Source organism: Ursus americanus, chromosome 2, assembly GCF_024610735.1.
Source record: "Ursus americanus isolate L20-20 chromosome 2, mUrsAme1.1.p, whole genome shotgun sequence".
Classification (NCBI taxonomy): domain Eukaryota; kingdom Metazoa; phylum Chordata; class Mammalia; order Carnivora; family Ursidae; genus Ursus; species Ursus americanus.
In genome coordinates this window covers 5974031-6001700 of record NC_142128.1, presented here as the reverse complement: position 1 = coordinate 6001700, position 27670 = coordinate 5974031, and the positions used below count along the sequence as shown (strand labels likewise).

Genomic DNA, 27670 nt, shown 5'->3' with positions numbered 1-27670 from the left:
AGTCAGGACAGGGCTCCGCCTGCCGTCGTGATCACCAAACATTGGTTAAGAGGATAAATGGGTTCACTGCTCGGAAGCAGCAGCTTTTATGGACTAGCCTGACTTGGTGGGGCGGGGGTGTCAAGTTATATGATCTTCTAAAGCCTTAGCTTTCTCCTCAGGAAAATGAACATAAGGACAGTAGCTACGTCGTGGAATTGTCATGTTGAGTAAGTGCAGTCGTGCACGTCAGATAGCTAATACAGCGCCCGGTTACCTGGTGAGCATTCAATAAATTTTAGCTGCTGTCTTTATACTAAAGGGACTTAGATTGTATTTTTAAAGTTTCAACAAAGCAACAGCAAAGTTTCCAGATCTTCCAAACTGTCCCCTTTGATTCCATGGAGAGGTTTTATCGGGTGGTTTTGGTCCGATGGTTGCCTGGGAGATAGTCTGCTTGCCAGGGCGGTTTGGGAAGCTCACGTGGCAAAGTGCTCCTTAATTCCTGGCTGTTAAATCACCACGCGCTTTGCAGGAGCTGAGACAGTAGACGCTGGGGGCTCAAGTGTTGGAGTTAATAAATGTCATTGCGTATGGCATTTGAATGAGGACATTTGAAGGAAAAACAAACCTGTTTAGAGAGACAACATTGATAATTACCCGATCTAGGAACTGATTACTTTTGGAATAGAACCTTAAATATTGAGATAAAACTGTCTCTAATAACAACCTGGATTTTCCTGTGTTCTAAGGCAAGGAGATACCCTTCTACCTGGTAAGTCCTGACTATTGATGCCCTAGGTCCACGCTACTGGTTGGAAAATATTCCGTTTGGTTGGTTTAAGACAGAAACATGATCTTGGAGGTAAAAGAGACTTTAAATGACACGCACTTGTCTAGCCTGTGATGCTTGGGAAAAACTCAGAGCGAAGCCAGCAGTAGCTTTGGAAAATGCTTCCCGTGAGGCTGGCTTGGTCATTCTTCCCACAGGAAGGCGTCTTCCTCGTGTCCATTCCGCAGGGGCAAATCCAGGGTGTCAAGAAAAGCAACACTTTAAGATTAAAAATTAAAAATAGGGGTGCCTGGGTGGCACAGTGGTTAAGCGTCTGCCTTAGGCTCAGGGCGTGATCCCAGCGTTCTGGGATCGAGTCCCACATCAGGCTCCTCCGCTAGGAGCCTGCTTCTTCCTCTCCCACTCCCCCTGCTTGTGTTCCCTCTCTCGCTGGCTGTCTCTATCTCTGTCAAATAAATAAATAAAATCTTAAAAAAAATTAAAAATAAAATATGTTATACCTCTTCTTGGAATTCAGTGGCCTGATCGATCCCTGAAAACCATCCCTTAAGATGTAAAAATGACTTTGTTCATTAATGGGGGCTTTGTTCAAATGAGAAGTTCCAAATACCCTCCAGACTTTTATTACTGGTTTTTTTTGACATATACTTAATTTCTCCTTCATTGAAATATTACCTCTGGCTTGAAACTGCAGGGGAACATTTTTTTTCAATCAGATGTCCCTAAGAGATACCTTAAGAAATAGCATAAACTTGTTCCAAAGAACAGGACTTGCCGGGTATATGCACGAAGCTGCCAGGCGTGGGGCTCCGGGGATGGCAGCAGACGCACTGTGGCGAGGGCTCCGGCTCCTTCCTTCATCTGTTGCTTCAAGCACGGACTCATTTATTTCAGCAAACATTTCACTTATGCCAGGCCCTGTGCTCCATGGCAGGGATGTAATCATTCAGGAGACTAGTCTCTGCCTTCTTGGTGTGTATGTTCTAGTGAATAGTTAAGGGGGAGAAAAAAAGTTTATTACAAGGGGCACCTGGGTGGCTCAGTCCTTTAAGCGTCTGCCTTCGGCTCAGGTCATGATCTCAAGTCATGGGATCGAGCCCCATGTTGGGAATCCCTGCTCAGCAGGGAACCTGCTTCTCCCTCTGCCCCACTGCCCCCCCCCACTCCTGCTCTCTCTCTCTCTCTCTGTCTCAAATAAACAAAATCTTTGGAAAAAAAAAAAAAGATTTTCTCCCACCCCCGCCCCATCCCTCCCCACTTAACATTCTCTCTCTCTCAAAAAGGAAAGCAGAAGAACCCAATTTATTTATTCAGCAAACACTCTAAAAGTAACCTCTGTGTGCCAGGCACCATACCAAGCTCTGGAGACAGTGGCGAATATAAAAGACACAGTTCCTTGCTCCAGTGGGCACTTTTGTGAGGGAGAAACAGAGACGAAGCAGCATACGAGGAGAGGATTTAATTTTAACCTAATAACGGCTATGACGCTGCTGTGAGAGCGTAACGTGGGATGGGCTGGAAGTGGGGGATGGCTACGGAATCTTTCTGAATCTTAATTTCACCAATAAAGTGGGGAAAAAATGACAGCTGCCCTGTTTGTCCACTTGCCGCATCCCGTGAGGAAGAGGTAGAGACATAGAAGAGCCGCTGAGCCTCTGAAGTCACGAGAATGCCGTTAGTGTTGCTGCTGGGGGGGACCCGGGGTGGCAGGCAGAGGAGCAGGCCAATCCCCTAGTCCCCGGAGCTGAGCTCTGCTGAGGCTGGTGTGTGTGTGTGTGTGCTGGGGGGGGGGGGAGTTCGGGGTTGGGGGAGCTCACAGAGTTTCTGTCGTGGCAGCCCTGCCTCCCTCTTCAGGGTGCGAGCCCAGCTCTGCTACCCTTCCAAGTTCAAATAATTCACACCATTTTGTCGTTTATTTCTTAATTTAACACATTTATAGAAGACGAAGCTGCCACCCCCGGATTTTAAGCAAGGAGGTGCTTGGAAAACCCAAGGATTGTAGTTGACCAGAGTCACCCCACCCCCAAAGCCAGTACGGACGGCTGGTGGCTGCGAAAATGTATTTGGGTCACTTGGACAATTTTCCCTGCAAAGAAGAAATTTTCATCTGATGGTGTGTGAATAGTGGAAATGTGTATGTGTGTGTGTGTTAGCTTATTGAGAAGGGTTGGGAAAAGTCGTTTATTCCATGAAGCATATAATGGCACAGAGTTCAGTTCTATATGGATTTAAAGGTTTGGGCATTTTGATGTAACTGAAACGTGACTTTTTTCCCCCCTCCTCTTAATACAAGTTTGAGGATTTCTTTTTTTTTTTTTAATTTTTTTTTAAAGATTGTATTTATTTATTTGACAGAGAGAGACAGCCAGCGAGAGAGGGAACACAAGCAGGGGGAGTGGGAGAGGAAGAAGCAAGCTCCCAGCGGAGGAGCCTGATGCGGGGCTCGATCCCAGGACTCTGGGATCACGCCCTGAGCCAAAGGCAGATGCTTAACGACTGAGCCACCCAGGCGCCCCATTTTTAAATTTTTTTTATTATATTATGTTAGTCACCATACAGTATATCCCTGGTTTCTGGTGTAAAGTTCGATGATTCATTACTTGCGTATAACACCCAGTGCACCATGCAATACATGCCCTCCTTACTACCCATCACCAGCCTATCCCATTCCCCCACCCCCCTCCCCTCTGAAGCCCTCAGTTAGTTTGAGGATTTCTTAAACTGGTATGAGAGTTGACAGATGAGTGACTCTGGTTCAGGGCCTGTAAAGTGACATGCTGGTGACACACTGACCAGGAAACCTTCTGCTTTGCCTTGAGCAGGGACTCTGTTTTTCTCCCTTTTTTGTGGCTTAAAGGATTGTTCCCCTCAGTTGATTAAAAAACTGCATTTCGGAGTTAAGAGTTAGGTGAGGTAAACGGCTGATGGCATACGTTACCTGCATATCGTATGTTGGCAGCTATCCCACATGGCAAGTGATATTTTCTAATAGAGGAACATCTTACTTAGATGTTTTAAATTATTAAAATACCTTAATGGTCTACATTCATATCCCTGTTCCTCTTTCGGGCCTTTCGTTTCTTGTTCATCAGGGTCTGTGTCGTGTGGCTGTCGAGGGGCCTGCTCCACATGAAACTCCGGTCTGAAGAGAACCTCACTTACCTGGGGGGACAAAGCCCACCTGTGTGAAAAGTAACGGACTGCTCAGCCATCTGGTTCTTAAAGTAAATAGGAGAATAAGAGCGAAGAGGTTGTTGGTGGTTAAAGCGGTGATGCTCGGATCAGTCAAAACATTTCTGTAAACGTGGCTTTCAATACAAAATCTCCAGCTTTTTATTTGCAGAGTCATTGGTGAGACTATCACTGTTTTATCTCATTTCATTAAAGACAGGATATTGTGGGGTGCCTGGGTGGCTCAGTCGTTAAGCGTCTGCCTTCAGCTCAGGTCATGGTTCTGGCGTTCTGGGATCGAGCCCCGCATCGGGCTCCCTGCTCAGCAGGAAGCCTGATTCTCCCTCTCCCACTCCCCCTGCTTGTGTTCCCTCTCTTGCTGCCTCTCTCTCTGTCAAATAAATAAATAAAATCTTAAAAAAAAAAAGATATTGTGACATGAAAAAATATAGAAAAGACCTAACGCTAGAACGAAGGACAGGCATTTGAAATGATTTCATTCCGTTTTTACAAAACCCCCACCATATTGGCCTCACTCTTCTCATTTTGGCATGAGTGGGAGTGTTATCATGGGGTGACGTTCCGGAAACACTGGCCTGAATGAGGCCTCACTGAGAAAGGAGGCTTGGCCTGGACTGTGAAGATGGAGCACAGCAAAAAGAGCGGGGTGTCGAGTGGGTTGAGAAGCAAGAACAATTGCCTAGGGGTGGGAGGAGGGGGTGATGAACCAAGCTGTGCTCTGAAGAATGGTGGGAAATAAGGGCGATGCTAGGGGATGGCACACTTTAGAACCCAGGGAGAAATTTAGATTTGCAGTAAAACGTAAAACAGAGCCGTTGGAGCTTTTTGGGTCTCAGAACATGAAAATAGAGTTTCAGATGATTGATCTGGTGGCTGAACGTTGTGTGGCCTGGGGAGGCTTGAGGAGAGAGGGGGCGCCATTGCTCTTCAATTAAGCTGTGAGGCAGTGAAGCCAAGAATGGGAGAGTGCGTCCAAAAGGAGGGGAAAGGGCAAAATCAAGAGACATTTAGAAGAAGGAAAAGATAGGACTCGGTGACACGTGTAAATATAGGAAGAGAACGGGATCAAAATGACAGCCAGAGGCTCTAGCCTGGGAGAAGAGAAAAGTCGCAGATGTGATGACACAAATTAGAACTTTTCTTCAGTTGATTATTATAATGAAGTACTATATTTGTGCCATTGCAGCTTGTCCTGGGAGGGTGGGGGAAACGACAAGTCATTTTTGGGAAACTGCCTTTGTCGAGGACCTGGTAAAGACATTGTCTTACTAACTGAATCTACCTCAAGTTAGCACTTCCCTTCCGTGTATTTTCAGATGCAGAATGAGCTTTATGTAATTTGCTGTTTCTTATCCCCAACATTAAGAATTCTGGCATGTGATTAGGAAATCATGGGATGTAAGAGACATGATGTGTCCAAAGTAGGGGGGTACCTGAGAGTTGGAGTCAAAGGAACCAGGCGGTGGTCTATGCTGAGAGAAATAGACTTTGTTTTCTGTTCATTGTTGTATCCTCAGAAGCTCACTCAGGATTGGTGTCACTGGATAGAGTGGGATTTTAGGCTGAGATAAATTACAGTTTATCATTTTATCTCCTAGAGTGGACGAGATCACAAAATTATTCTAGTAGGAGAAATCATAATTCCCTTAACCAAGCCAGATTCAGTATGGCCCTACAGGATCTTAGCACAAAATGGAGGCAAGGTTATCTTTGCTGACACTATTGAGACTTTCTCCACTTTATGATGTAATCAAATTCCACAGGAATGAGCCTTAAATTAAAACATTGCTAGTCTTGTAAATATGAACAGAGATTCATCTTTTTGAGATGTGAGCAGAATTCTTCCAGTCAAAAGCAGCCCAGCACCAGCACCTTAGAAAAACGAGGGCTGGGAGCTGGTAGCTAATGTTTGAGGCTGAAGAGGTGAGGTTGGTCGGGGTTAGAGCATGACAGGGATGGAGTTTTGCAATGGGAAGCCAGTGTGGAAGGAGACAGGAGGTTTAAATTTTGAAAAGGTTACTAGGTGATGGCTGATGTTGGGGACTTGAACAAGGGTGGAGATGGTGAGGAGTCGAGACATTTGAGAGAGACCGAGAAGTAAAAGCATGACACATAGATTTCTGGCTTGTGCAACTGATGGGTGTAGCTGATGATCTCTGAAGTAATGGATCCTGGGAGAGAACCAGGTTGTTACGCAGAATGGGAAGATTTCAACTTCAGTTTTGGACATTTGAGTTTGATGTGAGAGCTTTTGAGACATTCAAACTGTGGGAAAGAGAAAAGAAGTCGAAGGAAACAACATCGCAGGTCTATTTGAAGAGAGTTGAAAAAGGTGGCCGATTTTAAATTAATGTAAGAAAATTAATAGCTTTCCTATATTCAAGTAACAGAAAATGCAGTGAAAGGAACACTCCCATTCACAATATTACAAAAAATCACTTAAGTATAAACCAAATTAAAAATGTGGGAAACTTTTATGAAATACTTTAAAACGTCACTTAAGAGCATTAAAGAAGAATTTAATAAATGAATCAATGTACTACATTCAAGAATGTGAATACTAAGTATTGTAAAGAGATAAATTCCCTCAAATTTATTTATTAAGTGATTTTTTTAAACTTGCTTAAAATGATTCTAAAGTTAAATGAGAATAATAAGCATGTGAAAGTAGCCAGGAGAATCCTAAGCAAAGAGTTAATGACGAGATTTCAGGGTCATGAATTTTCTACTTACACAATTCCAGGTTTTCATTTTTTGTAAGTATTACTTCTGTAATTACAGAAACAAAACAGCAGCAGGAGCTGTAATAAATTATGATCTTTCCATGAAAGAGACTAAAGAGAAAGTGTGTGTGTGTGTGTGTGTGTGTGTGTGTGTCTGTCCGTCCCTTGGAAAGGAAGGACATAAAAATTATAATGAAGAGAAAATATTACTACTGACTATATAGAAATAAAAAGGATTATCAGAGGATACTGTAAACACCTGTATGCCAACAAATTGATAACCTAAGTGAAACTGACAAATTTCTAGAAAGACACAAACTACCAAAGCTGATTCAAGAAGAAATGAAAAATCTAGGTAGACCTATAAAAAGTAAAGATTGGATTAGTAATTGAAAACACTTTCTACAAGGTAAAGCTCAGGCCTAGATGGCTTACTGGCAAATTCTACTAAATGTTAAAGAAAAGTGAATACCATTTCTTCACTTAAAAAAAAAAGAACAAGGGGCGCTTGGGTGGCACAGTCGTTAGGCGTTTGCCTTTGGCTCAGGGCGTGGTCCCAGCGTTCTGGGATCAAGCCCCACGTCAGGCTCCTCTGGTGGGAGCCTGTTTCTTCCTCTCCCACTCCCCCTGCTTGTGTTCCCTCTCTCATTGGCTGTCTCTGTCAAATAAATAAATAAAATCTTAAAAAAAAAAAAAAAACCAAGAGTGAACACCTCTCAACCCATTTTATGAAGTCAATATCACCCCGATTAAAAAAAAAATTCTATAGACCAATATCCATTATGAATATAGACAAAAAAATTTTGACAAATTACTAGCAAACTAAATACAGCAGCACATAAAAGAATTATGCTCCATAACCAAATAGAATTTATCTCAGAATGCAGGGTTGGTTTACCATCCGAAAATCAATGTACTATATCATACCAATGGATATAGGACAAACACTAAATGGTCATCTTAGTAGATGCAGAAAAAATATTTGACAAAAGCTAACAGCACTTCATGATAAAACACTCAACAAACTAGGAACAGAAGGAAACTTCCTAAGCCAAATATAGGGCATCTCTGAAAACCCCCAGCTAACATCATACTCAATGGTTGAAAGTGTGAATGCTTTCCCCCTAAGATGAGGACCAAGATAAATGCCCACCGCTGCTCGTCAGTATTGTATTGGAGGTAGTGGGGAGTTAGGCATGAGAAATTTTTTTAAAAAGCATCCAGATTGGAAAGGAAGAAGTAAAACTATATCTGCAGATGGTATGATCTTTATACAGAAAATTCAAAATAATAGAAGTATTAGAGCTAATAAATGAGTTCAACAAAGTTACAAGATACAAAAAGTTGAATATACAAAAATCAATTGTATTTTTTGTACACTGGAAATGAATAATCTGAAAATGTAATTAAGGGAACAATTCCATTTGCAATAGCACCCAAAAGATTAAAATACTTGGGGGGGGGGTGCCTGGGTGGCTCAGTTGGTTACACATCTGTCTTCTGCTCAGGTCATGATCTCAGGGTCCTGGGATCCAGTCCCATGTCAGGCTCTCTGCTCAGCAGGGAGTCAGCTTCTCCCTCTCTCTCTGCCTCTTCCCCTCCCCTCATGCTCTCTTTTTCTTTCTCTCAAGTAAATTAAAAATCTTTTTTAAAAATGCTTAAAATACTTAGGAATTTGTTTAATAAAGAAGTATAAAACTTATAGTCTGACAATTACAAAACAAAGTTAAGACTTAAATGAATGGGGGGTGGCATCCCATGTTCATGGAGTAGAAGATTTAAAATTGTTAGGATGACACTACTCTCCACATTCCCTGCAGATTCAATGAAATCCTTATCAAATTCCAGTCTGGCTCCCCCCCCCCCCCCGCCCAAATTAACAAGCTAATCCTAAAATTCATGACAATTTGACAGATCCAGAATAGCTAAAACAATTTAGAAAAAGAACAAAGTTGGAGAACTCATGCTTCCTGATTTCTAAATTTACTACAAAGCTATGGTAATTGGTATGGTCTGAATGTTTGTGGCCGTCCCTTCCAAAAGGTGATGGTATTAGTAGGTGGGGCCTTTGGGGGTACTTAAGTCATGAGATTGGAACCTTAATGAATGGGATTAGCACCTTATAATAGAGATTCCAGAGAGATCCCTAGCCCCTTCTGCTGAGGATTTATAAGAAGTCTGCATCCTCACCAAACCATGCTGGCATCTTGATCTCAGACTCAGAACCGTGAGAAGTAAATGTTTGTTGTTTATAAGCTACCTAATTATTGTATTTTGTTATAGTAGCCTGAACAGACTAAGACAGTAATCAAGACAGTGTGGTCATGGCATGAGGAGAGACGTGCAGATGAGTGGACTAGAACTGAAGGACCACAAATAAGCTGTCACATTTACAGGGAATTAATTTTCAGCAAGGGTCTAGACAAGTCAGCGGGGAAAGAAGAGTCTTCTCAACAAATTGTGCTGGTACAACTGGATACTCACCTGCCAAGGAATGAACTTGGACCCCTTCTTCACATCACACTCAAAAATGAACTCAAAATAGATTATAGGCTAGATGTCTAGTTAAGAGTTGAAAGTGTAAAAAAGCTAAAAGTATTAAAACCCTTAGAAGAAAATATAGGAGTAAATCTCTAACACCATTGGTTAGGCAAAGCCTTCCTAAACATGATACCAAAAGCACAAGCAACCAAAGAAAATAGATGCTTTGGACTTTCTCAAAATTAAAAGCTTTGTTCCTTCAAAGAGCACCATCGGGGTGCCTGGGTGGTACAGTCGGTTAAGCGTCTGCCTTTGGCTGAGGTCATGATCCCAGGGTCCTGGGTCCAAGCCCCGCTTCCGGCTCCCTGCTCAGCGGGGAGTGTGCTTCTCCCTCTCCCTCTGCCTGCTGCTCCCCCTACTTGTGCTCTGTCAAATAAATAAATAAAATCTTCAACAACAACAACAAAACATCCGGAAAGGGAAATCCCATAGAATGGGAGATTATGCAAGTCCTATATCTAATAAAGATATCCTATCTATAGATACCTCTATATTTAGAAAAACGAATTCTCACAGAAAAAGGCAAATCACCCAATTTAAAAAAATGGGCAAAAAAGTTTAAATAGAAATTTCTCCAAAAAAGATTTACCAATAGCTAATAAGCACATGAAAAGATGCTCCAAGTCATTCATTAGTCATCAGAGAAATGCAAATTAAAACCACAGAGATGAAAAACCGCAGAGACAGACAATAACAAGTATTAGGGTGTGGAGAAATCCGAGAGCCCTCAGACGCTGCTGGTGGGACGATGAAATAGTGCAGATGCTGTGGAAAACAGCCCGGCACTTGCTCAAAATGTTCGATGTAATGCCTCAGAGGTTCCACCAAGAGAAATAAAATCTAGGTCTACACCACAGCTGGCACGGCATTATTCACAATAGCCCCAAATTGGAAACAGCCCAAATGTCTCTGAGCTGATGAATGGATAAAGACATTGCGGTCTCTCCGTACAATGGGGTATCACTCAGTTAGGAAAAAGAATGAGGTACTGATTCATGCTACAACGTGGGTGAACTTTAAAAACACGCCCAGTGGAAGAAGCCAGCCACAAAATGCCACATACGGTAGGATTCCGTTTATCTGAACCGTCCAGAAGGCAACTCCACAGAGACATAAAGTCGATCAGTGGTTGCCTAGGAGTAGGGTGAGGGGTAGTTGAGGAGTAACGGCTAAGGGGTATGGAATCTCTTCTGGGGGATGAGGAAAATGTTCTAGAATTGATTGCAGTGGTTGTGCAACCCTGTGCATGTACTAAAAACCATTGAATGAGATGCTTGAAATAGACGAATTGCATTATATCTGATAAGGCTGTTATATAAAAATATACTGAGTGAAAAGTTTGCAGAACCACGTATTTGCATAGACATAAATAATATGTTTATAATAAAACACTGTCTTTTTAAAAACTGGCAAAATTTGTGAAGCGCTGTAAAAGTGACATTGGTGTGTTTTCCCTTGCGATGGTAGCTTTAATCGTGTAACAGAGCTGGTGACAAAATTTCTTCGCAGTAACTGATGCCACCTCATTATTAAGATGATAGCATTTACTGTATTCTCTCCATATGCCAACATTGTGCTAAATTAACTTTTTAAAGGATTTATATAATTTTAGAGAGAGCAAGAGAGCATGAGCGGGAGGGGCAGAAAATCTGTCCTCTTAGCACAGAGCCCATTGCGGGGCTCGATCTCATGACCCTGAGATCATGACCTGAGCTGAAACCAAGAGTCGAGTCGGACGCTTAACCGGCTGCGTCCCCCAGGTGTCCCTGTGCTGAATTCTTAATATGCATTTTTTCATTTGTGTTTCACGACACTTGATGGTGGCCCCATATTTTCTGTCAGTCTCCTCTTGCTTTCTATTATGTAGCATTTGCAAAATTCTATTATTTTCCGAATGTCCAAAATGCACAGTTCCTTCTATTGCTGTTAGCAGTAGCTATAAAGTAAATATTGTGGGTGTTAATTCGAATTGGCATTCATGTGATCCTATGTGGTTATAAGAGCATATTGATAAATTTATCTCTGTATGTTTAACATTTAAAGTTTAAATGAAAACATCTTATATTTGTTATACTTGGTTCTCAATTGGAGGAGAAGATACTTTCTAGTTCCTTGTCAGGTTTTTTTTTTGTTTAGTGTCGCACTAAACTTGAAAAATAATCATTGGCAGAGATAATTTCTAGGGTTTTTTTTTCCATTGCAAATACAGACCTGTGTCTCAGTCGTTTGTGCTGCTGTATAGTTCTGGAGGCTGGAAAAGTCCAAGGTCAAGGCGCTGGCAGATGGGGGTCTCGGCGAGGGCCCGCTTGTGGCATAGAGATGGCCACGTTCTTGCTGTGTCCTCTCGTGGAGAGCAGAGCGAGAGCAAGATGTGGGGTCTCTTCTTGTCAGGGCGCTAATCCCACCATGAGGGCCCCACCCTGATGACCTCCTCTAAATCTGAGCATCTCCTAAAGGTCCCACCTCCAGACGCCGTCACATTGGGTTAGGGCTTTGATATTAATTGAGGGTCCTTTGGGGGAGGGGGCAACACAATCCAGTCCTTAGCAACTAGCTGTGAACATCTCCATAAATGCTAACCCTAGATTTCTGTTTGTTTTCAGTATTATGTGCCAAGAACCTTGCAAAGAAAGACTTCTTCAGTAAGTACACGCCCGCTTTTGCTGTCTTACAATATTAATATTCCTCACATGTTTTTGCAACATAAACTTAAAAAAAACAAAACAAAAAACAAAAAACAAAAAACCCTGGGTATATTCCCCGGAAGAGCTCTGCCCTTTGCTGAATAGATCCATGGTTTGACCAGCTTCGTTTCCAAGTTGACTACCACGCAGAGGCTTCCTTAGCTGCTAGGCACGGAGTTCATACTCATTCCCTGTGCCAGCCGCGCCCCGTTTTCTGTCTTTCCGCCCATTAATAGATTGCTTTCTTTTGAAGTGTTCTCAGCTCAAATACACACGAGACATTTTTTCTATAAAATAGCTGCGTTCGAGTCAAATTGTTAGTCAAATTTTAGAAATTAAATCACATTTTGAAAGCCTCATAATGAAAGGAAGTGTAAAAAAAAACCAAAAGTGCAAAAAAGAGCAAGAGGATCCTTTTCTGCAGGAAGAAATGACCGCTTAACTTAAAAAAGCTCACCTGCTACGAAGCAAGTGCCTGCAGCATGAAATTTCTCACTCTTTCCGATGCTCACAAGAGTGCTGCTCGGTTCGTAAGTGGTATTATTCACGCTTCAAACTCAGGCTCCCGGGCTTTATTCGAATAGCCGGGAAGCTCCAGAGGAGTGGCGCCCATGCAGGCGTATCTTGAAAGCCCTAACCTTGCGACCTCTCAGATCGTATGAATCCGTGTGATTCATACACCAGCACTGAGGAATCTACCGGATTAAGACTTGGTGAACGCTTTTGTCCATAAACTAGACAAAGATCAGTCAACAAGATTTCTAGGTATTATTTTTTAGAAAGTTTAAATACAATTAATTATAGACCCCTTTTCTTTCATTTAATTAGACCACTTAGTGATCATCAGAAATGGAAGTTTGAATTTAAGCCTATTTTTTGTTATCATTTTCTAGCCTCTAAAAATCTGAGAATGATGTCATACTGGGTTGCCTTTCTTAGGAAGCTCACTAGCAATAACTTATTTTGCTGATCAAACTAACCCTAATAGACAATAAAATGCCCTGGGGTGATCGTCACCAAATTAGATAATCTTGAAGCTCTCTGCAGCCTGTAACACCATGTTCGGTGTCCCATGGATGGATCTGTAGTCTCATCCAGGCGTGGCTGTCCCCTCTCCTCCAGGACTCCCCGACCCCTTTGCAAAGATTGTGGTGGACGGATCTGGGCAGTGCCACTCAACGGACACTGTGAAAAACACGTTGGACCCCAAATGGAACCAGCACTATGATCTGTGAGTTGAATATTCTATAAGCCATTTGGGGAACCCCAGGAAAGTAGGTATCTAGCTTTTAAGAGAAGCATTTAATAATAAAGATAAAAATGATTTACCAGTTTCTTATTGATAACAAAAGTGGATGGCCAAATGGATACATACTGCCTGATTTTAAAATCCAGGTATTTCTTGCATTTGACATTTTCATGGATTTTTTAAAAAGATTATTTATTTGAGACAGAGAGAGAGAACGCATGAGATGGGGGAGGTCAGAGGGAGAAGCAGACTCCCCACTGAGCGGGGAGCCCGACGCAGGACTTGATCCTGGGACTCTACGATCATGACCTGAGCCGGCAGTCTAAGCGACTGAGCCACCCAGGCGCCCCTTCATGGTTTGCTTCCATAACTGCGGTTTTCAAACTTTACTGTCTCTTGGCCATGCTAACAGGAAAAAGGGGGCCATAGTTCAGGTCCTCTGTATGCTACTCTGTTTTGTTTTTTGTCTTTTCCAGTGAAGCTCTAAACCTGGTTGTAGAGCTTTATTATTTTTTTTAAAGCTTTTATTTATTTATTTGAGAGAGAGAGAGAATGAGAGAGATCATGAGCAGAGCAGAAGGGTAGAGGGAGAAGCAGACTCCCTCTGAGCAGGGAGCCTGATGTGGGGACTCAATCCCAGGACTCTGGGATCATGATCTGAGCTGAAGGCAGACATTATTAATTAATTAGTGCATTATCTGGGGGGCATCTGACTGGCTCAGTCAGTGGATCATGGGACTCTTGACCTCGAGGTTGTGAGTTTGAGCCCCATATTGGGGGTAGAGTTTACTTACAAATAAAATCTTTAAAAAAATGCATTATTGTGCATATTTATTATGCAAATATGTGTTATATATATTTCCATCTTTTGAAATCCCACTTTTTAGTACAAGTAGATTTTCTACAAGAGAAAATATAGTTTGGCATGGTTGAACGTCTACCAGGCTATGCAACCATCAGGCAATGTCTTACGTTCATTCCTCAGATGGATTGCACGTTGAAAACCACTGTTTTATATACACCTAAGTTTTCACGTCCCTGCTGAGAAGTTTTCATCGAAGGAACGAGGAGTGATTCTTGGTTTTATATGATACAGATTGCACTGAGTTTGGGTGGGATTTTTAGTTAACTGGATTCCAAGACTCATTGCAGTTACACTCAAGAATCCCAAGTGGCTTGGAAAGTGGTGGTCACTCCTTGTCCCGAAAGCTGCCCTCTGTGGCTGATTTGCACGGAGAAGTAGGTGGGGGTGTAATGTCTGAGTTGGTGCTCTGTAGTGTGCTTCCGGTGGACCTGTGGGTTTCTAAGCAGCCCTTGGTGCAAACTGGTATTCAACATTAAAGCCTAATTGGTGGGAATTTATGAATCATGTCGTCGTCCTTTGAAACTATGAAAATACAGCGAATCTCCGTTCTAAGATTATCAGCATGATGTAGTTCTGCCCATTTGCTTCTTCTATAACTGGCCGTCGCCCTTTTCCCAGACCACCGAAGGGAGTAGGTGTGTATTTATTGAGTGCCTGTTAGACATGGAATAGGGAGCCCCCATCCCGTTAAAAGGACTCTTTCGTACTAACAAGTCAGTCAGATTAAATCTCAGTGGGCTATCCTAATCCGGAAAGACAATTAAAAAGGACCTTGCACGTTTGCAGGTATGTTGGGAAGACGGATTCGATCACCATCAGCGTGTGGAACCACAAGAAGATTCACAAGAAGCAAGGAGCTGGCTTCCTGGGCTGTGCGCGGCTGCTGTCCAACGCCATCAGCAGACTGAAGGACACTGGCTGTAAGAACACATGCTTTCCCGCCTCTCAGTACAACTGAGGAAGGCTTCTGAGGCATCTTTTTTGGGGTTTTTTTTCTTTTGAATACTGAAATACGCAATTCCTGCCTTCCTCCCTAGTTAACGTTTCCCTGGGTTAAGTTTTGAATTGTTTGTTTGCAGACCAGCGTTTGGATCTATGCAAACTAAATCCCTCAGATACTGATGCAGTTCGTGGCCAAATAGTGGGTAAGAACTTTCTCATCTGTATAAAGAGATGCTTTTACAGACGTTAACATTCGACGCTTCATCACCGAGAAAGCGCACGCAGGCAGTGACAGTAGTGACAGATTTCAAAGGACAAGCCACATCCGGGGCCATCTTTTCAGCACCAAAAACGTTCATCTTGTGTGCTTTTATGATTTTTCCTAATTCCCTTCATCCCGTCATCCCAAGTTGAGTTAAAATGACAAGGCTCCAAAAAGATTTCGGGTTTTCATTTCGAATACAATTTTAAGCACCTCATTCATGGACGATTAATTTGTCATTGTCTCCTCCAAGCATACATGGTAAGAATGGTGGCCACACATGCGAGGGCTGAGAACTAGTTTCTTCAGGAAGACCTATCGTGTATGTACAAAGCAAGGATGACTTCGGAAGACTTCCGTGTGATAGGAATTTTATAGAGTCAGGATTGAAGTATGGAGCAGGAAAAAAAATCAAATGTGCTGAAGTTACAAATGTTGACTGGAGGTATCCTGTTGGAAGCAATTTATCTGTCAAGTGGCTTGTTTTATTATCTACCCCATCTTATTAGCATTTTAGGGTAATTCCAGTGTTGACTGTATACACTGCAAGGAGGCGGAGGAAACCTGGTATTTCAGCAGCATACCAGAGTGAGTTAGGACCCCAAGTCTTTCAGGCATTGTCTTGAAGAGACTTGACTCAAAATAAATGAACAGCGGGTACGCATCCTGAAAACTGTCATAATGAGAAAGTTCTCACTTAATGCTTTTCTGTTTGTGATTTCTTTTTCTCCGTGAAGTGGTGTGCCAGGAGAAGAACGAGTAGAAGCAATCTTATAAATGTCTTTGTTATTCACAGTAGGGATAGAGGATAAATATTTAAGTTCATCCAGACTTCGCAGATACTGAAAGTGCTCTCTGAGTCCTTATTAAAAATCTTCTTTAAAAATGAGGTGACTTAGAGGAAGTGACTGTTGTGAATCTGTTATTTTTATGGGGAGGGTGAAAACACAGCACCCCCTTCTGCACATTTACCAGGAATGTTCCAAGCGGTATGCGGAGGCATGCAGCTAATGGAGTAAATGTTTCACACTTGAGAGCCTAGCAGTAGATACGTTTCTGTATATACACGTCCCTCGCTTTGTATAATAATATTGTACGTAAGTGACACATTCGCAATGGCTCACTGTATTACAATTGTATGACATGCCACTGGATTTTAACGCAAGATGTTCTTTTCTGTTTTAGTCAGTTTACAGACGCGAGACAGGATAGGCACTGGCGGCTCTGTGGTAGACTGCAGAGGACTGTTAGAGAATGAAGGGTATGTATCCCCATGGCAGTGCCCACTCACGTCTCTGCTGCCTTGGGCTCTCGCGCTCCCTGAAAGTAGCTTTCACACCTTCGTGCTGAATGCTCGACACACGGGAAAGGACTTTGGGATAAAGGCGGGGTCTGGTTTCCCTGTTTATAAAGGAAGCTGTAAAGATTAGTGGGGTTGCACCCACAAGACTTGGGATCCAACTGAAAGAGATTTTCACTGGCCAAAGATGGGAGTTTGAGTGTCAATAAGAGTTATAATTACAATGGATGGAAACACATTAAATATATTAAAAATTTTTTGAGTTTACCATGACACTGAGCAAAAAAAACACTTAAAAAAAAACCCTTAAAAACTCATTGGTCACTATCACAGTTTTGTGATCCCCAGTGCCTTAATGGAGCGGGGCAGTACTCATTCATAGTTTCTAAAACACCACAGAAGAGAGGTAATCTGACATTAAGACACCTCTTGGAAATCAAGAGGATGGAGGCCTGCTCAGCCCCAAGGGAAGGCACTAAGCAGCATCCAGAAGGGGGCGCTCTGTAGACAACTGCGTCGCAAGAGAAGAAAATAAAAAGGAAGAGAATCTACAAATTAATAATGAAAGAGACTTAAGAGGTTCACCTACTAAACGCAGTGTGGGGACCTTGTTTAGATCCTGATTCATGAGACCACTGGAGAAATTTGGACACTGATATTCGATGATATTTAAAAAAATCAATATCCTTTTTTTTAGTTGTGATAATGGGAGAAGTCCTTATCTTCTCAAGATGCACTCTGAAATATTTAAGGATGAAAGGGAAACACTCTGGGATTGGTTTCAGAATAATCCAGTGGAGGGGAGAGAGTGGAGGAGTAGCTGGGCTGGCCATTGTTGTAGCTGGGTGAGGAGTCCCGGGTGTGGTATGGGGGGGCGGTTGTGGAGATAGTCTCTCAATTTGTGTATATTTGGAAGTTCTCAGTGTAAGATGTTTCTTTAAAAATACTTGTGAGGGGAATAGCCTTTTAAGGTAAATTGTCTTCAGAATTGTTCAGGAGGTGGAGACGTATGTTCGAGAGGACTTAAAGTCATTGCAGTACTTTATATAACCAGGACTTCTATTATAGAGTAAAGTAGCAAGGAAAATGGAATATTTGGATTTGATTTTAAAGCAAGAAAAATGAAGTCTCATTTCACGAGCTCCTTATAGCACAGGGTTGGGTGTTTTAATCCTTCAGCCCTCCCCGAGGATGGCATCCTGCACGTGCCTCGGTAGCACTCCACATATGGCTCCCTTTGGCTGCTTGTGCCTCATGGAGAAGTCTGTCTTTCTGTATAAATAGGACGGAACGAATTCCATACAACTAGGCGCTGGGGGCATCTCTACTGAGGGAAAGCCCAGTAAGCGGGTGTGGGGGCGTCGCGGTGGGGTTTTAGGTGCGCACCTCGGGCCGGGGTCCCCATGCGCGCCGTGCCCCTCTCCTTTTCAGAACCGTGTATGAAGACTCGGGGCCTGGAAGGCCACTCAGCTGCTTCATGGAGGAGCCGGCCCCTTACACGGACAGTACCGGTGCTGCTGCGGGGGGAGGGGACTGCAGGTTCGTGGAGTCCCCGAGTCAAGATCAAAGACTCCAGGCGCAGCGACTCCGAAATCCCGAGGTCCGGGGGTCCCTCCAGACGCCTCAGAACCGACCCCACGGCCACCAGTCACCAGAACTGCCCGAAGGCTACGGTGAGAGAATAGGCCCCGCCGTCCCGCGTGGTGGCTGCCGTGGCTCCTTGTTGAAGCCTTTTGTAGTGACTGTCCGCGCCCTGAGTGCTGACGTTGGCGGAGCCGTGCCCTACGCCGGCTGTGTCAGGATGCAGACAAGTAAAGAAGGTGGTGATAAATCATGGATTTGTCAGCAATTGCTCCACTCTCCCAGTTTAGCAGTGGTGTGAACATTTTAGGCAAATGAAGACCCAAAAAAATGCAGGATGATGCGTGGGCTGGATGAGGGTACGTGTAGCGCTCTGCGATGTGAATGGGGGGGGGGGGCTGCGCTGGGTACGAGGGAAAGAAGGGCGCATCGGACCGCCCCGGAGAGGAGAACCCAGTGAAGGAGAAATATAATGGAGATGTGCAGATAATAGCGGACGGGAGCGCGGCCGGGGGTGACCGGGGGCGGGACCAAGGTGGCTACACATCCGGGTCTCATGGGGTGTGGCCGGGGAAGGGGAGCACCGTCTCCGCAGGTGTGAGCAGGGAGCAGGGCCAGCCGCCCAAATATTCGCACAGGGCTTGTGAAGTGAGCGGGTCCGGCAGAAGCTCACCACTCTCCTCTCGTCTCGGTGATTCAAAAGAATACCGAGAGGGAGCTTAGACTGCGCGCTGAGAGGATTCTTTGACAACTCTCCTTGGAATTGAATCTAACTAGCCCCCTCCTCTGATTTCTTGTGCAGAACAAAGAACGACGGTGCAGGGCCAAGTTTACTTTTTGCACACACAGACCGGAGTTAGCACATGGCACGACCCCAGGATACCAAGGTGGGTTTTCTAGAACGTGCATGGTCAGAGCCCTTTCTCCAGCAGCTCTGGGGGACACCCCCCTGCCCCCACCCCTCTGCTGGATGGTAGCACCCCTTGGGCGGGAAGAAGAGTGGCAGCACAGAGAGGATGAGTCACAAGGGCTTGGACTCAGGCTCTGGGTTAGAGTCGCCCTAGCTCCGCTGCCCCCTTCAGACTCCTCTTGGTACCTGGGCAACTGCTCTTGTCACACAAGCGGGTCCTTAAGAGAGCAGGCCTGGGTCTTGAAATCAGATCACGTAACTAGAAAGACCCTCGCCCCTATATGAAATCAAACGTGCTCTTGCTTGAAAAGCCAGTGAGCCCTTCAAGGTGTGTTGCTGTCATTTTCAACCAAAAATAATCGATGGATGAAATGATAGGATGGCTGGGGTTTGCTTCAGATAATCGGGGCTGGGGAGGGGGGAGCGAGTAGGGGCGTGTTTGAAACAGGTGGACGATGAGTTGGTAATGGTCAAAGTGGGTTATTCATTAATGGTCTCTCTCTACTTTTTATGTGCTGAAAATTTTCCGTCAGAAAATGTTACCAAGGAAATATAAAGACTCTATTACCCTTTCTCTCTTCTACTTTACTGTCCCTATTGCCTCAGTCCCTTGGGGACCATTCCTGGGGGAGATGAAGCTTTTCTATACGAATTCCTTCTACAAGGCCATACATCTGAGCCCAGGTCAGAGAGACCCCCGCCCCTCCCCCATCCCGTAATGGAGTTTCTTTTTTTTTTTTTCTTTGTTTTGCCTTTCTTTTCAAAATTTGTTTTGGTTTAGAAAAGCATTACTACCTAATAACATTTTTAGTAATGCTCATTTCCTTTCTATTCATAATTTGTTTCATCTGAGAACAAGCTTCCTGTTGCTGACTTTCCGAGTCTCTGTTGAATTTAAGATTCAGTATCTATAATTAGAATGGAAATATTACCTGCAAATGAATGAGGTGTCTCTTTAGTACCCACTGTAAGAACTGTCAGGTTTTGTGCTAATTAGACAAGCGACCTGGTCAGTGATGTTGTGCTCCCACGTGACTGGACTGTATTGAAATCAGTAACTGCGAGATTAGGGTCAGAACCACTTGGGGAACAGAGCCCACGAAAGCACGAGAACGCCGCTTCCCAGTGCCCCTGCTCGGAACTGAGCGATTCTGAAGGTGTGTTAATATGTCCCCCTGAGCTTTAAACTTGTGCTTCTGGGAGCTTTTCAGTGAAGACACCTCTGTGACCTTGGGGCGTTTAACGTAACTTGTAAAATTAGGTAGTTTTCCGACAGCAATCGGCTACTTCCTGCTACTTGGCCCTCTTTTGTGTAAGAAATGCTGTTCCCCGGGTGGACCAGGTTCCCCATCACGGTTATAGGCTCTGAGGGCTCCGTTTTTATCTCTTGGGTGTCGCTGCCACTCGCAACGGACTCAGTGGGAGTTCGGCGTAAGTAGCACCATGACTGTCCCTCTTAGCGGAACTGGGCCATGGCCGCACTGATCAGGGACTCCTGTGGTTCCTCTCGCTGAAGCTTTTGGTCTTATGCCTCGACATGCAGATGGACAAACCTCTCTGTTATCTTCCATTTTGGTAGAGACCTTAACAGTGTGAATTGCGATGAACTTGGACCACTGCCACCAGGTTGGGAAGTCAGAAGTACAGTTTCGGGGAGAATATATTTTGTAGACCATAATAACCGAACCACCCAGTTTACAGACCCAAGATTACATCACATCATGAAGTAAGACTTTTTACACAATCTTTGTCGACCTCTTACATTTATAATTTAATGTTTTCTAATATTTCTCTCAGTTTACCTACTGCCTTGTTTGTTAGTGGGGAATAAGCGTTAAGGAAAATAGGATAAATAGTTGGTGGACAGGTGCATGTCTCAGACTCTCAAGTAAGCTGTGAGCTGTTCTGAGCTGTATTGTTGCCACCTTTTCTTGCTTGCAGCCTAATTAAAATTCACTGAGAGGGCGGTCTTAGTACAGCTCCATTCTCGAAGCTTCCGCACGAGGCGCTCTGAGGGAGTGCGTGGCCCTTCGAGCAAGGGGCAGGAAGGGCTGCGCTGTCCGCAGTGCTCCTCGCCGGAGCCTTTTCTCGTGCCCGTCATTCCCAGACACCTTGGAACTGGGAGTTATCTTGGATCCCACGTTCAGTGTCCCAGGTTTGTCATGTTCTCCAGAACGTAAGAGCCCACGTAGCCCTTCTCATTGATAGCTGACCTTGGTGGCAGAACCTGAACCAGACAAATGCCACTTCATCCCTCTACTCGTCCTCGTCCTTGATTTTCCTGGAATTTTGTGAGTGGCCTTAGAGTTCTGTGTAACGAACTCTCACCTGCTCAGAGTGGGGGGCATTGCTTGCAGCTCCCTTGGCCGCTACGTGGAGTGACCTTGATGCTTCTCTTCCTCTCAAGTCACCAGTGCCAACTAAAGGAGCCCAGCCAGCCGCTGCCATTGCCCAGCGAGGGCTCTGTGGAAGACGAGGAGCTTCCTGCCCAGAGATACGAAAGAGATTTAGTCCAGAAGCTGAAGGTCCTCAGACATGAACTTTCACTCCAGCAGCCCCAAGCTGGTCATTGCCGCATCGAAGTGTCCAGAGAAGAAATATTTGAGGTATGGAATTCAGTGCGAGCAGCAGTGAGGCATAGACTGTTCAACCCTGTTCACAGACAGTGAGTTCTTTCTGTCTGGTGTTTCAGGTCTTGATTTTTGTTTTTTTTTTAAGATTTTATTTATTTGAGAGAGAGAGAGACAAAGATAGTGAGAGAGAGCAGGAGCAGGGGGGAAAGGGAGAAGTAGGCTTCCCGCTGAGCAGGGAGCCCGACACGGGGCTCGATCCCAGGACCCTGGGACCATGACCTGCAGACACTTAACCGACTGTGCCACCTAGGCGCCCCTTCAGGTCTTGATTTTATTACTCAGTGAATTGCAGGGCTTTTTCACGACCAATGGCCACGTAGGGAGACAGATTATTTTCTCCTTTGGTAGGAGTTTAAAAGCTCAAGAGCTTCTGAAGTGAAAATAAAGAGATTTATATGGAAACTAGTACTAAATAATACTGTCAGTCCTCTTATCTGCTCTGTGCAGGTTATATATTCCCGCAATCTGCACGGTTTCTTCAGAACCAGCCATTCCTTCTATTGCCTTGCACGGAGTTTCACCCAATGGCTTTGCCTCCTCGGAGAAGCTTAGTGGCCAGCTGGCCACCATACTTGTAATGTGTTTTCTGGAAATAGGAAGATCAGGTGGTTCCTGAAAAGGGTGCTGTGCCCTTCATACAGCCCTCTGGTGGGATCAAGGCCACTAAACAGGCAGGACCCTCTTGCAGACAGGCCCCTTTCCTCAAGGACGATGATTGGAAGGTAAAATCTCAGTGATGTTTGGGCCATATCTTGCCTGCCTTTGTGGAGTCACTGGCAGAAGTGATCAAAGGAGGGGCGCCTGGGTGACGCAGTCATTAAGCGTCTGCCTTCGGCTCAGGGCGTGATCCCGGCGTTCTGGGATTGAGCCCCACATCAGGCTCCTACACTGGGAGCCTGCTTCTTCCTCTCCCACTCCCCCTGCTTATGTTCCCTCTCTCGCTGGCTGTCTCTCTCTCTGTGTCAAATAAAAAAAAAAATCTTAAAAAAAAAAAAAGTGATCAAAGGAAACTGGGTAAGAACTGAACTCAGGTCCCCATTGGGCTGCAGCGGCTGGGGGAGGGGCATGGAGGGTGAGGACCGGGGCTGAGGGAGCCCAGTGCGGTCTGCACGGTGAGGGGCTCTGAGGAAGCACCTAGGGCCAGGCTCGACGCCCGTGTGCAGCCAGTATTGGGTAAATGGACGGATTGGCCAGAATGGCCATTGAGCAGTCTTAAGTGGTTGTCGGGGAGAGAAAAGCGCTGAATTATTGACATGTTGCTGCCAGATCATTTCCACTCAGCATCCGCTTTCCCTCTTGGGATGCTAAAGCTTGAATTACATTAAATTTAAAGCGTGAAAAGATTCTCAAGTGCCTTATCATTGAAAATATCTGCAAACATTCAGCTAGTTCCACTCAAAATACTGAATCTGGGGGAAGGCTAGGCTGGCCACCTGTTCTCTGTGTTTTGGGTAAGCTACTGTATGTCTTACTTAAACCCTTTTTTTACTTTTTTGACTCTGTGGAAATCTTGTGATTCTTCACTTCAGATATGAAAACAGGCTCAGAATTCTTTTACTATTCAGATTCCCTAGGGACATCTTCATTTTGGTTAAATCATATAAGTTGGGGCGCCTGGGTGGCTCAGTTGGTTAAGCGTCTGTCTTCGGCTCAGGTCATGATCCCAGGGTCCTGGGATCGAGCCCCGCATTGGGCTCCCTGCCCAGTGGGGAGCCTGCTTCTCCCTCTGCCTGCCGCTCCCCCTGCCTGTGCTCACCCTCTCTGACAAATAAATAAATAAATAAAATCTTAAAAATAACTAAAATACATAAGTTATTCTTAGTATGGCCACATTAAAATTAATTTGTGCGGAGAACATGGGCTCTAGTGAGGATGTTTGCTGTTAAGCCTTTAGCAATTGTGCTGAAAACGGGTGTGTGTGTCCCCTTTCGGTGCGGTGCTGCCCGGCACGGGCTGCCTTGTTGTTTCTGAGGGAGACCCGGGGAGATCAGGCGACAGGAGCCGCCACGTACGGGACACCGGACACCGAATCAACAGTCTGAATAGGAACCGGATCAGACTCAGATTTAAATGAATGTGCACCCCGATTTGGGCTCCATTACCGGCAACCGTTCAGCTTTCTTAGCTGTAAGAATGCCATCTGTTCTTGTCTCTGACACTGTCATCTTGCCGAGCAGGAGTCTTACCGCCAGATCATGAAGATGCGGCCGAAGGATCTGAAGAAGCGGCTGATGGTGAAGTTCCGGGGAGAAGAAGGCTTGGATTATGGCGGCGTGGCGAGGTGAGGTGCTGGGCCGGCCCTGCTTATGCTCTGCACTGCCGGGACGGGAGGTGTTCGTAGGGCGCTTGTCCTGGGCTGGTCAGGACCCCCGCGTGGCCTTCAGCACTCCTGGGAGCGAGGCTGTGTCACAGCCACTGGAACGCACATCTCCTTCACCTTGAATTTACTTCTTGGAAAGACAGGTTTAAACTTTTCAGCCCCCCTCCCCATCCCCCACTTCATCTGGGAGCTCCGAACCTGAAACACGAGGGACCTGGTCAGTCTGGGAGTCAGGCAGCCTTGCTTTTCCCTGGAGAGGACTTCCGGGGCACTTGTGTCAAAGGAATTTTGCACAGTGACACGTAGGTCCAAATCATTCCTACGAATGATCTTAAAAATAGAAGGATAAAAAACTGCTATTTCCTATCCTAGCTCTTTACACCTTTGAGACAACTGCCTTTTTTGCTCTTTCCACTGTCTCTTCTAATAGGTAACTTTAGGTCACTAAACTGGCCACGTTCAGACATTATGCGTTGACTTGAGGCTGTAGGGTCATAGACACAGGTAGGCTGGGTAGTGCCCGTGGGGAGGATCTCCTGTCATACTCTCACTTCCTGGTTTGGTGCTGTTGCGGTTTGTAAATCTTCTTTCATTGTCTTTGCAACTCTACGTAATGTGTTCTCACCATTATTTTTGGTTTGTCAACTAGAGACATGGTCTCTTGACCTCTTTTTCATAAGCAAAAAGGACGTAAATCACCCTGACTTCCCCGTCAGGAGCCCTTCCCCCTTCACCGCCTCCATCCTGGCATCTGGCGTACTTCTGCACGGTCAAGGTTGGAGACTGACAGTCTGTTCTGTAGCCTGTGCTTGTCTACCTGTTATTTTGAAGAGCTGAAAATCAGTGCGTCGTTTGTATTATGATGACCACGTAAATATTGTTCACTGAGGCGTTAAGTGGTATTCTCGAGTTTATTTTAGCCTTTTGAACAAATTTTAATTTTTCCAAGAATTTCTTCATGTTTGTCTTCTTTTTTAAAAAAAACCAGGCTTTGTCTTTATTGCCTCATTAAGCTTCATCTTTGCCATCCCCCACCCGCCCTCTTCCTTCATGTGTCTCCCTCGTGGAGAGTGTCCAGTCCTGACCGGTGGTTCTCTGGGCCTTCTGCACAGTCGTTGTCATGGGCCTTCACTGCTTTCCTGGGTGAGAGCATTGTTTTGTGGATCCCATAGCTTCCTCTTCCTTGGTTTACTCCCTAGTGTCACTGGAGTATATCCTTAAGTAGCTTTCTTAGGAAGGGCCTGCAGGAGGTGACTCTTCCAAGGTCTTATGGAAAATGTCTGTTAATTTGCACTTTGACTAATAGTTTGCTTTCTTTTATAGACTTCTAGAAAGAACATAATTTTCATTCAGACCTTTGAAGGCATTGCTGTCCTGTCTTCCAGCACCCAGTGTCACTGAGCGGTGGTCTGATGACAATCTGATTTTAGTCCTTCCTTCTCCAGAAGTTATTTAGCCCCATCCAGGACCACCCATCATCCAGAGTCTACCGCCTTCTCTCTGTTTCTCTATTTTTCTCCCTCCTTCCCGTCCGTCCTTCCTGCCGACTTGAAATCCACCACCATCATCACTCCCTTGCTCCTCTTCCCATTTGTTGCACTTGTCCGGCAAAACCTCGACTCCACACGGTCCCATCCTGGGGCTGCCGAGCCTCTGCTGAGCAGTGGTGGGTGGCTGGAGGAATATGCCCTCCACGCCGCTGGCCTCTCTCCACCTCGGGGCCCCAAGCCTCCGGGACGCCTCAGCAGCCTCTGCAGCCGCGCTATGCTTCTCTCGATGCTTCTCTCGCATCCCGCCTATGCGCTTCCTCAGACCTCTCGTTTGCTCCCGCCCACCTTCGCTCTCTTGATGCTGACTTGGCTTCACTTTAACTGAGGACACAGAAGCAAAGTAGAGTATTTCCTCACTGCCACCAAATACCCAGTCTGCCAGCATCTAGACCCGTGTGGCCCCATATGCCCTGTGTGGTCCTGAATGGCCCAGATGTGTTCCCGTAGGAGAGCAGCCCTGCCCCTCGCACACCGCGGCCAGGTCCTCGTGCTCCTCCTGTTCTCCACGTCTCTCTCATTTCCTCAGAATGTTCCTTTCTCTCGGGTCAGTCTCATCCCCACACGCGTGCGCCACGACGACGCACTTCTTTTGTGTGCCCCCCACACCTTCCCTGGACACTGTATCCCCTTCCTGTCTATGCTTTAAGGAGACACTAAAGGCAAATAGAGCAACGTAAAAGGAAAAACAATGAGAAATTCCAGGAAAAGCAAAAATTCGTTCAAAAATGCTCCTCCCTCAGTCACTGACCTGTTTCTCCGCTCTTCTTAGAGCAGAACCCCTCGCAAGAGTTGTGCGCATCCCCAGCCCTGCTTCCACATCCCTCGCTTCCTCTGCACACCTGCCCCCACCACCCTCCCCAGCAAACCTTTATGCCCTCTGAAGCCCCTTGTGTCAAGGGCTCCCCTGGGCCTACATCTCCCCAGACCCTGTGCCGACTGTGCGGCCTTTATCTCTCCTGGTGTGTCAGCAGCACCTGACGTCGTTGGTCACTCCCTGTTCTCGAAGCACTTTTTCCATTTGGTTCTGGGACATCACCCTCTCTTTGTTTGCCTCCTGGCTCGCTGCCGGTCCCCTATGCGGGCAATCCTCACCCTGGAGCACTGGCGGCCCCCCGGCTCAGTCCCGGGGTCACCTGAGTTCGCCCTGGGTTCTGTTTCTGCACCTGTACCCCGCCCCTCACTTCCCTCAACACCACACTTGTTTGCTCTGGGCTTTTCTAGGGGTTTGTAAAGCCTCCAAAACCTAATGCCTGAATCTCTGATGGCCCCTCATACTAGCTTCTTGTTTCTCCTTCCTTAGTGCCCAGCCCGCCCTCACCCCCTCCCAGAGCCCATCCATCCGCGGTCCTCCCCAGAGAACCCTGCCCAGACCACCGGTGGCCCCTCTGCCTCCCCGGCTCCCCGTTCAGGCTCCCTGTCCTCGCTCCTGACTGCTGCGTGGCAGCCGCTGCCCCCCGCCCCCCACTGCTTCTCACTGTCCTGCATAGGCCACTGCAGCTTTCTGGAGACTCTGCCGGTCCTCCCCTGATCCCAAGCCCCCAGCTTACCCCCTACAGGTGCCCTCAGGCCTGGCCCACGGCCTCTCCCCTTTGGCCGCTGCAGTCTGTGTTCTGCCTTGGGCCTTTGCCTTCACGTCCCCTCTGCCTAGAGTGTCCCAGGATTGTCACATAGCTTTTCCCTCTGTAGTCTGGGGTCTGCACACACGTTCCACCCACCCTGGGTCCTTCCCTGCCCTTGAGTTCCCCACATCACCCCTGGCCCTGGCCTGCGTGGCCCACAGCCACGGCCCGTGCACTCGGGAGCTGTCCCATTCTCACCGAGTCCCCAGTTCCCAGAAGAGCCCCTCTCGACAAGGGTCTGCCGAAGCAGCGGTTCTTTCCTGCTCTCAGTTTCCTCTCCTCTGTTTCCTTGCCTTGCTCTTGCTGAAGTGCCTGTTACTCCGAGCTGGACTTCGTGGATGGACCCTTCAGGTCTCCTCTTTTCCTTTTAGTTCCCGTCTTGGCTTGTTTTCCCCCGACTTCTGGGAGATTTCGACTTCCAGGCCTCAGCACGTTTTCTTTTCTTTCTTTTTTTTTTTTTAAAGAATTTATTTATTTGACAGAGAGAGAGACAGCCAGCGAGAGAGGGAACACAGCAGGGGGAGTGG

The 27670-nt window shown here is 45.8% G+C and overlaps 1 protein-coding gene across 4 annotated transcripts in view; it reads left to right on the top strand.

The window, feature by feature from the left end:
- SMURF1 (SMAD specific E3 ubiquitin protein ligase 1) overlaps window positions 1–27670 on the top strand; it is a 110124-nt gene that overhangs the window by 66431 nt on the left and 16023 nt on the right. For 3 of the 4 annotated variants that reach the window (XM_045813383.2, XM_045813382.2, XM_045813384.2), the window contains exons 2-11: window positions 11832–11870; window positions 13035–13143; window positions 14813–14946; window positions 15106–15171; window positions 16416–16491; window positions 17962–18203; window positions 18914–18998; window positions 20601–20747; window positions 21429–21627; window positions 23832–23935. In XM_045813383.2, the coding sequence (XP_045669339.1) occupies window positions 11832–11870; window positions 13035–13143; window positions 14813–14946; window positions 15106–15171; window positions 16416–16491; window positions 17962–18203; window positions 18914–18998; window positions 20601–20747; window positions 21429–21627; window positions 23832–23935 (1201 nt within the window). Of the gene's footprint in view, window positions 1–11831; window positions 11871–13034; window positions 13144–14812; window positions 14947–15105; window positions 15172–16415; window positions 16492–17961; window positions 18204–18913; window positions 18999–19627; window positions 19706–20600; window positions 20748–21428; window positions 21628–23831; window positions 23936–27670 lie in introns of all 4 variants that reach the window. The other variant, XM_045813385.2, reaches the window with a different exon arrangement.